This window comes from Silurus aristotelis (assembly GCF_946808225.1).
Source record: "Silurus aristotelis genome assembly, chromosome: 19".
Taxonomy (NCBI): Eukaryota; Metazoa; Chordata; class Actinopteri; order Siluriformes; family Siluridae; genus Silurus; species Silurus aristotelis.
This window is the reverse complement of record NC_139592.1, coordinates 11,689,527-11,703,919: the sequence shown is the minus strand read 5'-3', so window position 1 is coordinate 11,703,919 and position 14,393 is coordinate 11,689,527. Positions and strand designations below refer to the sequence as shown.

Here is a 14,393-nt window from a genome sequence, read left to right as displayed (position 1 = left end):
GGGAAAATCTCCCTGTAGTTCAAAAGTATTCAAATGTGTGTATATATATATATATATATATATATATATATATATATATATATATATATATATATATATATATATATATATATATATATATATATATATATTTGCATGTGTTCTTCTTAATGAGTTTGATATAAAAAATTTTCATCAATTAGTGCTTCCAAAATTTCAAAATGTGAGTTTAAGTAAAACAGTATAAAGTTTATATATAATTATTTGACCATGGTTCACTTTATTTCTATTTTTCAAGCATGCCCCCATTCCAGCCATTCCTATTCTATTTCTATTTTAGTCATTAGGTTTTTTATTTATTCACAACAAATGAGTACAAATAAAATAAGAAATAAAAAAAAAAAGCACATTTATTGTATGTATACCAATTGCTTCTTAATATAATGAACAACAGAAACCAAATTGGTTTTTACATGGAACGTGGTTCTTAGTTTAAAAACAGTCTTGTGCTGATGAGACTGATGAGTCTCACTCTCATTACTCACTACTTACTATTGATCTCTTGCAGTAGCAGTAGTGCATTGTACTGGACATAGAGAATGGGTTTTCTACTGTTCATCTTGGGGCTACCTGGACTAAGTACTAAAGAGGATATCTTTCAGGTTTTGTTTGAAAAGGTCAGTGAAGGTGTTCTTCTGCATAATCAGTAAGGTTAAAGTTGGTCTGATGTGCCAGTAGCACATTGGTCATTAGAGCATTATCATGGGAGATCCCTGCATTTATACTGTGGATGCTAATAGCATGGAAATATCTCTGGCCATATGGTAGAGATAATGACCTTTGAGGACCAGAATTTTTTTTTGCTGTTTGTGCTATTCTCTTAATGGAGTCAGCCCTGCTGTTATCATGTGACTCACTAGTCTTGTGTGGATTATCAATTAGTTGGATCACCTGAGATGAGTGCATTGATAGTGCACAAGCAGCACGTTTTAGCAAATTTTGTCCTGGGAATGAGATTATTCTATAGGAACATCTGCGAATGTGTTTGTTGTTTTGAGTCTTTAGGGTTTTTTTCAGTATCTTTTGCTATGGTTGAGATTGTCTTTACTGAGTCCCATAGAACAGAGGAGGGTTGCAACTCTTGTGGCTCAGGGGATGTGTTTATTAGGGTTTGGTTTGTGGGCTAGCTCAGAGGTTCTGAAGATATTCTGTCTTGAAGGTGCAGCTCCTCTCAGTGCAGTGAACTCCTCCCTCAGGGCCTTTCTGTCCTGCATAAATCCTGTTTCAGATGTTTTGTTTTGTTTTTCTATATGGCTCAGCTGTTCCTTACAATAGCTAAGTATACCAAGTATAAATAAGATGGTGCATTCCCTGCATTTGGCACCTTTTCTACTCTTTTAGCATATTCACTTTATATCCACGTTGCTGTTTAAACATTATTTTTCTGATATTAATGTGAATAATTGGGGGGGGAAAAAACCCTCAAACAAGAGCTTGAGTGACAGTGTTCCAAAATTTATTTGATTCTTAATGGCTGCTACTTCATCATGCATAAATGAAGTATCAACATTAACTGTTTACATTTATTGCTTTAATTGAATACTGTAGTCCAGGCATTCAGTTGACGAAGAAATCATAAAATTTATTAAATTTACACAAAGGCCTTGAACACATTCTACAAAATCTACTTTATAGAAATGTAAAAATTCTAAATATCAAAAAGGAGTTATGAAATTAGTTACAGATAGTATGGCCGAGACCCATGTTAGCTCATATGTTTCTTGATTGGCAGAAGAGAGGGGGGGTAGTGTTCATAAGCTCATCACCATGTTGCTCAGAGAAGAAATGTAACATGAAAAATCTTATTACAGACATCAATAAGAATTGCTCAATAGCGGTTAAACACAAACATATAATTAGCAATATTTAATGATTACATTCCAACTAACTGCATGAATATTTAATGCAGGTGAAATTACAGTCCATTAAACAGCACCATAAAATGCTTGAATGTTGACCAAGAAATACTAAAATGCATGAAAAAAAAAAAAAAAAAAAAAAACTTGTTGCTACCACGTACAAAACCGATAGGCTGTTAACATTTTATGACTAGCTTTTCAAACAGGTGGAGGAGAGAACTTAATTGGTGCTTCTCTACTCTACAGTGGATCACATCTCCAGAGAGGAATAAAGTCATGCCTAACTGCACTACAGGTAGGAGCATTCACATTCCTAGAGCAAGAAAACATTGAGTGGTTAAAGAATAAATTAATTAAGAGACTTTATATAAAGATAACTTTGTGCCACAACAAAGCAAAGGCAGAAGGCAGTAGAGATAAAAGGTAATGCCACATACAATTCAAAATAACTAGGCATTTGGGCAGGCCTTTTTTTTTGTTTTGTTTTTTTGCTTCAAGCAGCCAAAACAGTAATCATTAAGGATATACAGTTGTTTATTTTTTTTCTAGTAAATACAGGTATTTGGTCCATTAAAAATCTTCCAGTTTTGTATGGTTTTAAAAAAAAAAGCTGATAAAATGCTTTATTCCAATGATTCAGTATACACAATCCTCCAGTTATGTAATAAATGGTGTTTGAATTATAACTGCTAGTGGTTTAATCCTGCATGGTGGTTTATTTATTTATTTATTTATTTTAGAGGCCCCTGGAATGTTTGGGTCCTGATTTATAGATTAAAGCATCTTTCTAGCTGCGTAATCCTGGTCTATAACAAAACATGCACACGAGTTTGATTAAACGTCTTTATAGAAAATGTGTGGTAAATCAGTTGTAGGAGACTGGTAAATAAACCATGATTAGACCATCATACACTGTAGGCTTATGTCAGTGAACAACAAAAACTAAGGTTAAAATCATTTTCCAGAAACGATCAGATACACAGCAATGATTGTGGCTGTCAGAAGGCCATGCAAGGTTTGTGTGGAGACTTGAGGAGGATAAGGTTCACTAGGAAAATGCCCTCCTCTCGTGTGAGGTATTAAGACTTGCACTCTGTTTCCAGGGCTGCTGGTAATTTGGGGCTGATGTGGTGCTGTGTTAAAAAAAAAATTTAAAACAAAAGTAGAGAAGAAAAAAAAAGGAAACAATGTAACCAGTGCTTTCAGTTTTGCTCTACAAAGTCTTGTGCAGTCTCTGAACTTTTCGAAGTGTCCTCTGCAGTGCTGTTGCCCTCTGCTGCCGGCTCTGTGTAACTGCTGGGAGATGAAGACGCGGACTCTGCGTGACACTCACTTTCCTCACTGCCACTGTTACTGCTACTGCTTACTGGGTCAGTGTTTTCCTCAGTGTTATCCAGTTCTGCGGGGTCCAGCCTCTCTAGCCGTGCCTTGTGCTCCAACAGCTCCACTTCACGGCCAGTCTCGTTACTGTGCGAAGAGCCAGGAGAATCCAGTTTGCCAACCGTGCCATCTCCACATTCTGACTGTGTGCTGGAGGGCTCTGTGGTGAAAGAATTTTGTTTTCATTTCAATAAAACACATCTGCTGAATTTCCAAGCAAAACACATGCCTCGTGAGCAAGTGAGAATTAAAAAAATGATTAGCTTAATAATAAAAGTAACGAATTTGGTTTAGTTGTAGCTAATATTTACCTCTCGCCAGAGTGAAAGATAACAGTCAGTGAACATTCATGGTACAGTGATTTTTGTTTAGAAATCAATGAGACTGTATAATTGACTGTTTATGATTTAAGAAGCATAACAAAGCTTGCCAAATTACCAATTATTTCTCAAATTATCACTGCCAAGTAAGCAGTACTATAGACAATTACCAATGTTAAGTGTCTGAGTTTCACAATAAGCTGAGCTAGGAAATGTGAGAGGGAAATGTGAGAGGAGCTAAAAAAAATAGTGCAGCTCATCAACTAATCGATCAAACACAAACATCACAGAATGCTGAAAATGCCTTTAGCTGCTTTCTCTATTTACTCAGACAATACAGGCACTACTAATCCCAGTCATCCTTAGAAAAACATTTTGTGCATTTTAAATGTACCAAAATCATCTTTCGGTTTCTCCCATTAGGGGTCGCCTCAGCGGCTCATCAGTCTCCACACTCCCCTGTCCTCTACATCTGCCTCTTTCAAATTAACTACCTGCATGTCTTCCCTCACCAGATCCATAAACCTCCTCCTTGGTCTTACTCTTTTCCTCCTTCCTGGTGACTCCAATCTCAGCATTTTTCTACCAATCCCCTATGTCCCTCCTCTACACATGTCCAAACCATCTAAATCTCACCTCCCTCACCTTGTCTCAAAAACTTCCAACATGCGCTGTCCCTCTAATAAACTCATTTCTAATCCTGTCCATCCTCATCACTCCCAACGAAAGCCTCATCATCTTCAGCTCTGCTACCTCCAGCTCCACCTGCTGTCTTTTACTCAATGCCACTGTTTTTAAACCATACAACATCGCAGGTCACACCACAGTCCTATAAATTTTTACTCTTGCAGATACTCTATCACAAATTACTCCGGACACTCTTCTCCACCCACTCCACCCTGTCTGCACTCTTTTCTTCACTTCTCTAACACACTCTCCATTACTTTGCACTGTTGACCCCAGGTACCTGAACTCCTCCACCTTCACTGCTTCTCCCTGTAACCGCACCACTCCACTGCCCTCCCTCTCATTCACACACATGTACTCTGTCCTACTGCTACTGACTTTCATACCCCTTTTTTCCAGCATGTACCTCCACCTCTCCAGGCTCTTCTCAACCTGCTCCCTACACTCACCACAAATAATATCATCCGCAAGCATCATAGTCCACTGAGATTTCTGTCTGACCTCTTCCATGAACCTGTCCATCACCACTGCAAACAGGAAAGTGCTCAGAGCTGGTCCTTGATGGAGTCCAAACTCCACCTTAAACGAGTCTGTCGTTTCTACTGCACAGTTCACTGCTGTCACACTGTCCTCATACATGTCTTGCACCACCCTCACATACTTCTCTGACACACCTGACTTCCTCAATACCACAACTTGGCACCCTGTCGTACACTTCCTCTAAATCCACCAACACACAATGCAACTCCTTCTGACCTTCTTTATACTTCTCAATCAACATTCTCAAAGCAAATAACGCGTCTGTGGTGCTCCTAATCGGCATGAACCCATACTGCTGCTTACAGATGGTCACCTCTTCTCTCAGACTGGCTTCCACTACTCTTTCCCATAACTTGATGGTGTGACAGATCAAATTTATTCCCCTGTAGTTACTGCAGGTCTGCACATCTCCCTTTTTCTTAAAGATCAGTACCAGCACACTGCTTCTCCATCCCTCAGGCATCCTCTCACCTTCCAGAATCTTGAACAATCTGGTTATAAACTCCACTGCCATCTCTCCTAAACATTATGCTTTTATGGGTATGTCATCTGGTCCAACCGACTTTCCCCTTTTCATCCTCTTAATCACTGCTTTCACTTCCTCCTTACTAATCCATTGCACTTCCTGCTTCACCACCTCCACATCATCCAACCTTCTCTCTCTCTCTCATTTTCCTCATTCATCAGCTGCTCAAAATACTCCCTCCACCTTCTCAACACCTTCTCCATCCCCATCCTTTATTGCTCTAATCTGCTTCCTCCTTCAGTTTCCACCATCTTATTCTTTTTTTTTTTTTTTTAAGTCCACACTCTCCTCCTCTTCTTAATAAAAACATCCTAAAGACCACCATCCGATGCTATCTAGCTACACTGTCCCCTGCAAACACCTTACAGTCTCCAACTCCTGCAAAGAATATAGTCCACCTGTGTGCACTTTCCCCCACTCTTATATCTCACCCTCTGATCCTCCTTCTTCTTAAAATAAGTGTTCACCACTGCCATTTCCATCCTTTTAGCAAAATCTACCACCATCTGCCCTTCCACATTCCTCTCCTTAAAGCCATTCCTACCCATCACCTCCTCATCACCTCTGTTCCCTTTACCTTCATGTCCATTAAAGTCTGCCCTAATCACCCATCGTTCTTTTCTAGGTACCCCTTTTACCACTTAATCTAACTAACTGCAGAATTTTTCCTTCTCCATCTTACAGCCCACTTGAGGATCATAAGCACTGATGACATTTATCATCACCCCTTCAACACCCAGCTTCACGTTCATCACCCTATCAGAAACTCTCTTCACCTCCACTACATTCTTACTGTACTCTTCCTTCAGAATCACCCCTACACCATTTCTCTTTCCATCCACACCATGATAGAACAGTTTAAATCCCCTCCAATGTTCCTGGCCTTACTCCCTTTCCACTTGGTCTCCTGAACACACAACATATCCACCTTTCTCCTCTCCATCATATCAGCTACCTCTCTCCCTTTACCAGTCATAGTACCAACATTTAAAGTACCAACCCGAACCTCCACTCTCCTACACTTCTCCTTTCCCTGCTGCCTCTGGCAAAATATTTCCATCCCAAATTAACTGTAGTTAATTAAATTATATACATAGAAATCAGACTAGAAAATCTCAAAATAACAGAACTACACAGACACCAGCAAACGCTTACCTTGGTCTTCAGGGATAAGCGCAGATGAATCCTTCACTTCCATATTAGCATGCTGAGAGGACTCCGCCACATCTGTTGAGCTCTCAACAGAAGCATGACAAGACAAGTCCTTCCCACTGGCTTCATTCTCCTCCTCTGCATCCTTATCGAACTTAAGCCGTTTGGCATCGTGTCTTTCCTCATCATCCTCCTCCTCAGGTTCCTCGTCCTTGCGGTGCTTGCCCTTCCGCAGTTCTTCACTTGAGCATACCGTTTCCGATGTCATGGAATCACTAAGGGGAAATGGATGAAATGGGAAACAAATAAACAAAAAAAATCACTGAATTTATGTACTAAAAAAAATCTCTTTCTGCTTACTGAAGAGTAAATATCAACCACTACAATCCAAGGTGTTGTCGGATGCAGTGTTTTTCTTTCATCTGTGCATAAGATTTTCAAGAATGAACGCTTACCAGACTGTTCTTTCTGTCTGTTCAGCACTGCTCTCTGTGCTGTCCGGGAGGCCGTTAGCAGTTATGCTGCTTGATAGAGAAAGCTTTGATCTATTTATTGACCTAGGTGTGGCTGGGCCATTCGCATTTCTACCAAAGTGAAAATGAGAACAAAAGCAATTAAAATGTTGCAATTGCAAAGGGAATATTGAAGCATTGACATTTTTGGCTGCAAGTGTCGGCCCTTACCTATCCGGAAGAGCAGAAGCATTTCCAGGGAACATGACTCCGTTCATTCTGTTCACACCACTGGAGCCATTTTTTCTTAAAGGACAAACAAGATCATGGCATTCAGTAAAACATTTCATCCATACTCAATCCAGGGGTCCTCGATCGCAAAAGGTGGTGCAGCTGCAGGTTTTCATTCCAGACCAAATATTAAATCTTCTTTCATGTTCAAGATTTGTTCAAACAAGTGGCAAAACCTGCAGTTGCATCAGCCCTTTGCAGGTAACATTAAAACACCCTGCAATTCCTGATGCATGGAAGATAATTACTGCACAGCACACAGACAGGTGACACATTAATGAGGGATTATTGTGGTTTCTGGCTCTTAAGCCATAAGAACATTTTCATGCATGATTCAAGTAATTTGCTAAATGTTCAAGATGTTTTCGTGACTGTAATTCTCTTCCCGTTTTGCTCTTGCCAAATATAAGTCAATAGATAACGATCACTTTTCCCACCACACAGCGGTTCCAAAGGGGGCGGGGCTGCGCTCAAGCAGCTCCACATAACAGCACAACACACTCGGAGGAAAATGTTATTAGCCCTCATAATGTTACTCTGAATGAAATGGTAGAGGGGTTTGCCATTCCTCGCTCCAAATTCCTGAAAAGTTTGCTCTCTAGATTTCTGGCCACTGAAATATTGTTAGTATTTCGACTTATTAATTGCTGATGATGGGGTGAATTATATTTAAATTGTGCCAATTTAAAGCACAAAACGGATCGCTTTTACATTTTAATGGAAAGTGGTCTCGTGACGAACGATCACACGAGGCACAAATGTGCACCGAATTGTTTGATGGCTATGAATATGATGCAACTTAAATGCTATGGCCACATCACTAAATCTCAACCAAATTGAGCTTTTAGATTGGGCTCTAAATAGTAGATGGTGGTGAAAAAAACCTGATTAAGACACTTGAGCAGCTTCACTCACTCTGAGGTAGGATACACACAGCTGACCACCATCACATTCTGCAATAAAATGAATAGAAAGGTTTCTTTTAAGAGAGCTAATTGAAATAACAACCATAGTGTAATTATGTGGTTCTGAACCCTAAGAGCTAAGAGCATAGCTTACCTTTTCCACGCCTCTTAGAAACTTGTCTGTTCCTGTGTAGTTTCTTTTCGGCTCAGTAAGCAGTTCACATAGACGCTGGATAGTAAAAGGGATCCTGGAACAAAGCGATCAGCAATTTCAGTCTGGAACTTGTACTTAAGTATTTATGCATTCATGTCTTATCCTGCAAGAAGCTGTAAGGTGACCGTTAGCCAACAATTGGCCGTGTGAACTAAAACTGCTGTGAACTACACTTTTATTTGACGAAATTTTACGAAAAAGCCTGGATAATTTGCTAGATGTCGGGATAAAAAATTTAAAAAAAAAGTAATCACTTCTGAATCTTGTTGGAAACTTCAATATGCAGGTTACAATAAAAGTGACAGCTAGAACAATAAAAAAAAAAAAGAAAGAGCAACACTCGTGAAAGAATTCAAACTTTGACATGAGCAGATGAAATCTACACATAAGGAATTCAATTTCACCAGTAAAGCTCACAAAATAAATGAGAACATTCAACTTCACCATCCGTCTTATATACATTTACACCATTTAACTCATTTATGCAACTGAGCAGCTATGTGGTTAAGGGCCATGCTTAGGGGCCCAGGAGAGGCAGATTAGAGTGGATGGGATTTGAACTCATGAAATTTGGATCCAAAGTCTAATCCCCTAACCACTAAGATACCACCTCCCCAGTCTTATTTGACTGACGAGATGTTTTTCTTTCTTACTACTCGCTTCTCTCTGGATCAGATTAGACACTTTGAAGAAGAACAATATTACATACAGTTGTACATATATAAATAATAGAAAAATCCAACCCAGGAATAAATAATGTGAATAAATATTGTTTATTATTATAATCTTGAGTTAACTCATCAGACTATGATGAACCATACCATAATGATACACCATAATGATTCTGGTTGAATATGTGAAGAAAATGTAGTGGACCCATTTTATTCATGGTGAATTACATAAAAACACAATCTATATGAATACTCAGTTTAATGAAGGCTAATATAAAAAAAAAACTATATCCGTTTGATATCAGCCAGTTGTGAAATCCATAATTAAGGAGCATATGAAGAAAAAGCCACACCAACCATGGAGCATAAACAAGTCTTCTTCTTCTTCTTCTTCTTCTTCTTCTTCCGGCTGCTCCTGTTAGGTGTCGCCACAGCGGATCATCTGTCTCCATACTACCCTGTCTTTTACAACCAACTACCTGCAAGTCTTCCTTCACCACATCTATAAACCTCCTCCTGGTCTTCATCCTTTCCTCCTTCCTGGTGGCTCCATCCTCAGCATTCTTCTACTGATATACCCCATGTCCAACAATCTCAATCAAAGGACAAAGGAGCTCTCACACTTTGTCTCCAAAACGTCCTACATGCGCTGTCCCTCTAACAAACTCGTTTCTAATTCCGTCCATCGTCGTCACTCCCAATGAACATCTCAGCATCTTCACCTCTGCTACCTCCAGCTTCACCTCCTGTCTTTTACTCAATGCCACTGGCTCTAAACCATACAACATCTCAGGTCTTACCACAGTCCTATAAACTTTCCCTTTCACTCTTGCAGACACTCTTCTATCACAAATCACTCCTGTCACTCTTCTCCACCCACTCCATCCTGCCTGCACTCTTTTCTTTACTTCTCTTTGGAATAAACCTGACTGAGAAGAGGAAAAAAATGACGTTTTAGGGTGTTCGGTGTCAGATAAATATTGGGGAGCCAGACCATGCAAATCTTCATGTCAGCACAAGAATTTTAAAATCAACTTAAAACCCTATGAAAAGAAAAGGTAAGGATTCCAAAGCAGGAGTAATATGATCCCTAATCAAGATATTAGCTGCTGAGTTTGAAACGTATTACAATTTGTGTAGCGTGTAACCCAGCAAGAACTGAAGTGCAGTGCAGTAATTAAAGTGGAAAAAAACAGAAACATTAATGATCAGTTTTTTCAGAGACAGAAAAAAGATTTTGAAGATTAAAAAAAGAAAAAGGCATTTGTACTAATTAACTAAACTTGTGGCAATTTAATTTATAAAATAAATATGACTATTAAGTGACTGCCTTTTCCATAAACCCAAACTTATATTGTTTGTATTTATTATTTAAAACAAAAAAATAATAATTGTTTTTTTTTGGCAGTTATAAGACTTGCAAATCTCGTTTGCACAATAATCAGATTAATTATTCTCAGATTACCCGAAGTCTCGGGCAACAAATAAGCATTCAAATATATGCACAGTTTTTTCTAGATACCTAAAACCCCTGCTCTTTTGGTTCAGCCTATGTTTTGAGTGATAACATGGGCTATTACTTTTAAATTGCTCATTTTTCCATTTTTATAAATATGCACATTTCTTCAAAGTTAGAACTTTAATGTAAGATATTTAATGATCAATATTCATCGCAAATGTCACTGGACATTGTGCCAGTGTAAAATCATGTAAAACTGATTAAATTATGACAAGTCTATTGGTAAGCAGAGGTGGGAAGTAATGAAGTACAAATACTTAGTTACTGTAGTTAAGTAGATTTTTCTGGTATCATTACTTCACTATTTATTTTTTGGACAACTTTTTACTTTAGTTAATTACATTTTTACACAAATAGCTGTTACTTTCTACTTCTCACATTTTCAAAACTTTACTTTATTTTTAATATATTCTTTTGCATGATCAATATTTTTTTATTCTCACTGTGCACCGTTTTTAGTTTCTTGTCATTGTGCTCCTCTTTCAATCTACCACTGGTGAATCATTTCCTGGCTCTCTCACACCACAGACGTAGGCTAGACTGCGAAGCAAACAACAAGCAAGGCAGAAGGCAACAAGAAGTACGGTGGTAACGTGGAGGAGACAGAGGGAGTCAGTGATGTAAACATGACTGAGAACTTTCCTGATCATCATCATCTTTTCTCTGCTTGTGTTCTATATGGTGGATGTTCAGCCTGAATACATTCATTAGATAACAAAATGTTACATTCTTTTATATTAATATATGAATATGATGTGAGCTTCAGTTACCAATGGCAATGGCTACTTTTTACTTAAGTACATGTCAGAGCCCAAACTTCTTTACTTTAACTTGAGTGAAAAAGTATATTCGGTACTTCAACTTTTAAAACAGGAGAATCTTTACTTCTACTAGAGTGGAGGATGTGTGTACTTTTGCCATCTTTGTTAAGGTGAGAGACAACATCTCTCATTTCATCATGCTCTCTTACCCATTGTAGCCATCCACAATTTTAAGTATCCGTTCCTTCATCTCTTTAAAGGGAATGTATTCAACGTTTGGATTGGCAGGACCACGCTGCTCTGGAGATGAGGCTTTAAATTCATCCATGACTTTTTCTAGCTTGAATATGAAGTAGCTTTTAAACTGGGACCACTGAATCCTAAGAAAGCACAAAACAGAAATGAGAAATATTTGGTTTAACATTTAAATATGTGCATAAGTGTAAACTATGTAAACTGCCTCTACATGTTTACAACACAGTCTTATTGTCATTATAGTCGGTTGCTTGGTGTTAACTATAACCCCAAAATCCAAAAAAATATTGCGAATATTAGAAACTCAGATTGTAATTCACAATAGAACAAACATATCAAGTGTTTAAACTGAGAATAAGTACCATTTTAAGGTAAAAGAGGGAAGAATTTAATTAGATGGTAACAACACGTCTCAAAAAAGTTGGGACACGGCCATGTTTATCACTGTGTAGCATCTCAGTCCGTATATATACTAAGTAGACCAATTGCTGGAGTTTTGGACAGGTTGTCCCATGTGTGTCTGATACAGGATTCTAACAGCGTTCACATGTTTCATTTCATGATGCAGCAAATGCTTTCAATTGTTGAAATGTCTGGACTGCAGGCAGACCAGTTCAGCACCCAGACGCTTGTACTACGAAGACATGCTGTTGCGGTTCAGCATCGTCCCTGAAAGTGACGTTGTCTGGATGGAAGCAGATGTTGCTCTAAAACCTGAATATACATTTGAGCATTGACATGGTCTTTCCAGATGTGCAAAATGTCCATTCAATTGGCACTAATGCACTCCCAAACCATCAGAAATACAGGTTTCTGAATTGAGCACTGATAACAAGCCGGGTGGTCCCTCTCCTCTTTAGTCCAGAGAATATGGCGTCCATGGTGTCAAAAAAACAAAAATGTTTTTCATCTGAAACCAACAGTTTTTCTACTTAGCCTCAATTTCAAACATTTCAAATGAGCTTTAGTACAGAGAAGACTGTATAGTTTCTTGATCATAGTTTTAACCTGAAATTATGGATGGCACACCATAATTGTCTTCACGGAAATAGATTTTTAGGCGTGTTTCTAACTCCACTGAATGATTTCCATTACAGAGTCATGCCTGAGGGCCAGCCCTAGATTCTCTGAATAGTTTGATGATACTATGTGCTTTGACATTCATCTACATTACATGGTCTTTACAAATTTATGTTGGGGAACATTATTCTGAAATTGTTCCACAATTAGTAGAGTTTTTCCACAGTTTGGCGAATCTTAAAAAAAAACTCAAGATTTATACTGACCTGTTGCCAAAGAACATAATTAGGTAAGAAAAGTTCCTTCGTCTGTTTCTTTTCAGTAACATTTACTTTTACAGCCTTTCGATACCCAGTCCGAATTTTTTTAGTTTACCTTGTTGTTCCCTTTAAAATTATAGATTTCCTCAATTTAAACACCTGATCTAAGAGGTTCAAGAAATTCGCAAATGCATTTTGGGGATTTCGACATTTTAGACAACATCCCAACTTTTTTTTTAGAATTTGGGTTGTACTTATTTTGAACTAAATCAAACTTCAAATCTGAAAACATCAGTGTAATACAAGCAAGGATATAAGCATCAAGTATGACTTGTTATTTAGAAATGTTATATAACTTACATAGTCTCTCCGGTTTTGGCTATATGGCACAAAAACTGGTCCAGAATAGGGCATCCTTCCTTTTTTCCTTTCTTCTCAAAATCTGGAATACACAGTCAGGGTGTGTGAGATGAGATTATACTTCACTAACCTTATATTTATGTACAACAGGAGGTCCAATAACTGAAGTAGTCTTCATGTAAACAATACACACACGATGATTGAAAATAAACAGAAATCAGGAAGCACTTGACTCCTGCAGTCTTGACATTAGAAAATTGTAGTCCTGGGGATTAGTAATGGTTTCTCAGAGTATATTTCGAATATTTAAACGCCTTTAAAAAGCTCTGACAGTCAGCTCTGTCTACTAATGTTTTTTTCTGAGATTCGTCCGCATTAATGAAGTAATACGCGCGTCGGATCCGAAACAAACACACGAGCTTCCTGTTTACAAGCCTGTAGGTGAGAGACTCGGTTCATTAGCTTGCCGGCTAATTACACTACTCGACTCTCCTGCTGAACAAACCAGCTAACGAATAACTAGCTAACCGTATCACAGCGCTCGCGCTCATTTTTATAAAGAAACCTCACATTTATACCCAGTAGTCCCAAAACAAACACATTATCCTGAAGTACCTCTGAAAGCGCCAAGCAACGTATCGAGCTCCATGATTTCTCCAGAGCTCAGCAAAGCCAGTGACCAACAGAAAGACAACAGACGCCAATATGGCGCCGGATGACGTCACTACCGGTCGCTCCGTTTAGAAGAAAAAAAAAAAAACTCCAATCATTAATTACATAATATTATACATACGACTTATCCGGGTTAGGATAAATAAAAAGTTTGCGATAAATAAAAACACAGTGTTTGAAGACAATATATTTATGAATTGTGAGTCTTGAATAAGTATGTATGTAGTGATGTACATACATACTTCTGTCCAATTACAGAAGTATTTACCCTTCACATTTTCTTAAGTATCCAAAGTACTATGATTTATTATGGCTTAATTGTTACTGTTATCATTTTTGTCACAAGACTATTTGCTCAATCAACTCAGTTTATGTAAAAAAAAAAAAAAAAAGACTCTAATGTTACTCCTAGCACACCAATCTATTAATAGAATTATATTAATGAATCAAATACTGATATCCATTCAAATTATCATGAGCCCAAAACCATCATTTATTTCTTTCAAAATG

At 38.1% G+C, this 14,393-nt stretch overlaps 1 protein-coding gene across 2 annotated transcripts; it reads right to left on the bottom strand.

Annotated features, from left to right (window-relative positions):
• Positions 1–1,478: 1,478 nt before the first annotated feature.
• ppp4r2a (protein phosphatase 4, regulatory subunit 2a) lies at positions 1,479–13,946 on the bottom strand. 2 transcript variants are annotated; one of them, XM_083570218.1, is made up of 9 exons: positions 13,827–13,946; positions 13,212–13,293; positions 11,526–11,696; positions 8,306–8,399; positions 8,162–8,199; positions 7,187–7,261; positions 6,959–7,087; positions 6,507–6,778; positions 1,479–3,438 (listed from the first exon to the last, which is right to left on the bottom strand). In XM_083570218.1, exons 1-9 carry the CDS (start codon positions 13,858–13,860, stop codon positions 3,101–3,103), a joined length of 1,233 nt encoding a protein of 410 aa, XP_083426344.1. In that variant the 5' UTR covers positions 13,861–13,946; the 3' UTR covers positions 1,479–3,100. The 2 variants fall into 2 exon arrangements, with proteins under 2 accessions (XP_083426344.1, XP_083426345.1); XM_083570219.1 differs by lacking the exons at positions 11,526–11,696; positions 13,212–13,293; positions 13,827–13,946 and adding an exon at positions 9,394–11,160.
• Positions 13,947–14,393: the final 447 nt, after the last annotated feature.

Coding starts and splice junctions, on each gene's coding strand:
- ppp4r2a (XM_083570218.1), bottom strand. CDS start 13,860: ATGGAGCTCGATACGTTGCTTGGCGCTTTCAGAG. Junction 11,697..13,211: donor GCCAAAACCGGAGAGACTAT/GTAAGTTATATA, acceptor GTGCTTTCTTAG/GATTCAGTGGTCCCAGTTTA. Junction 6,779..6,958: donor CAGACAGAAAGAACAGTCTG/GTAAGCGTTCAT, acceptor ATTTCCCCTTAG/TGATTCCATGACATCGGAAA.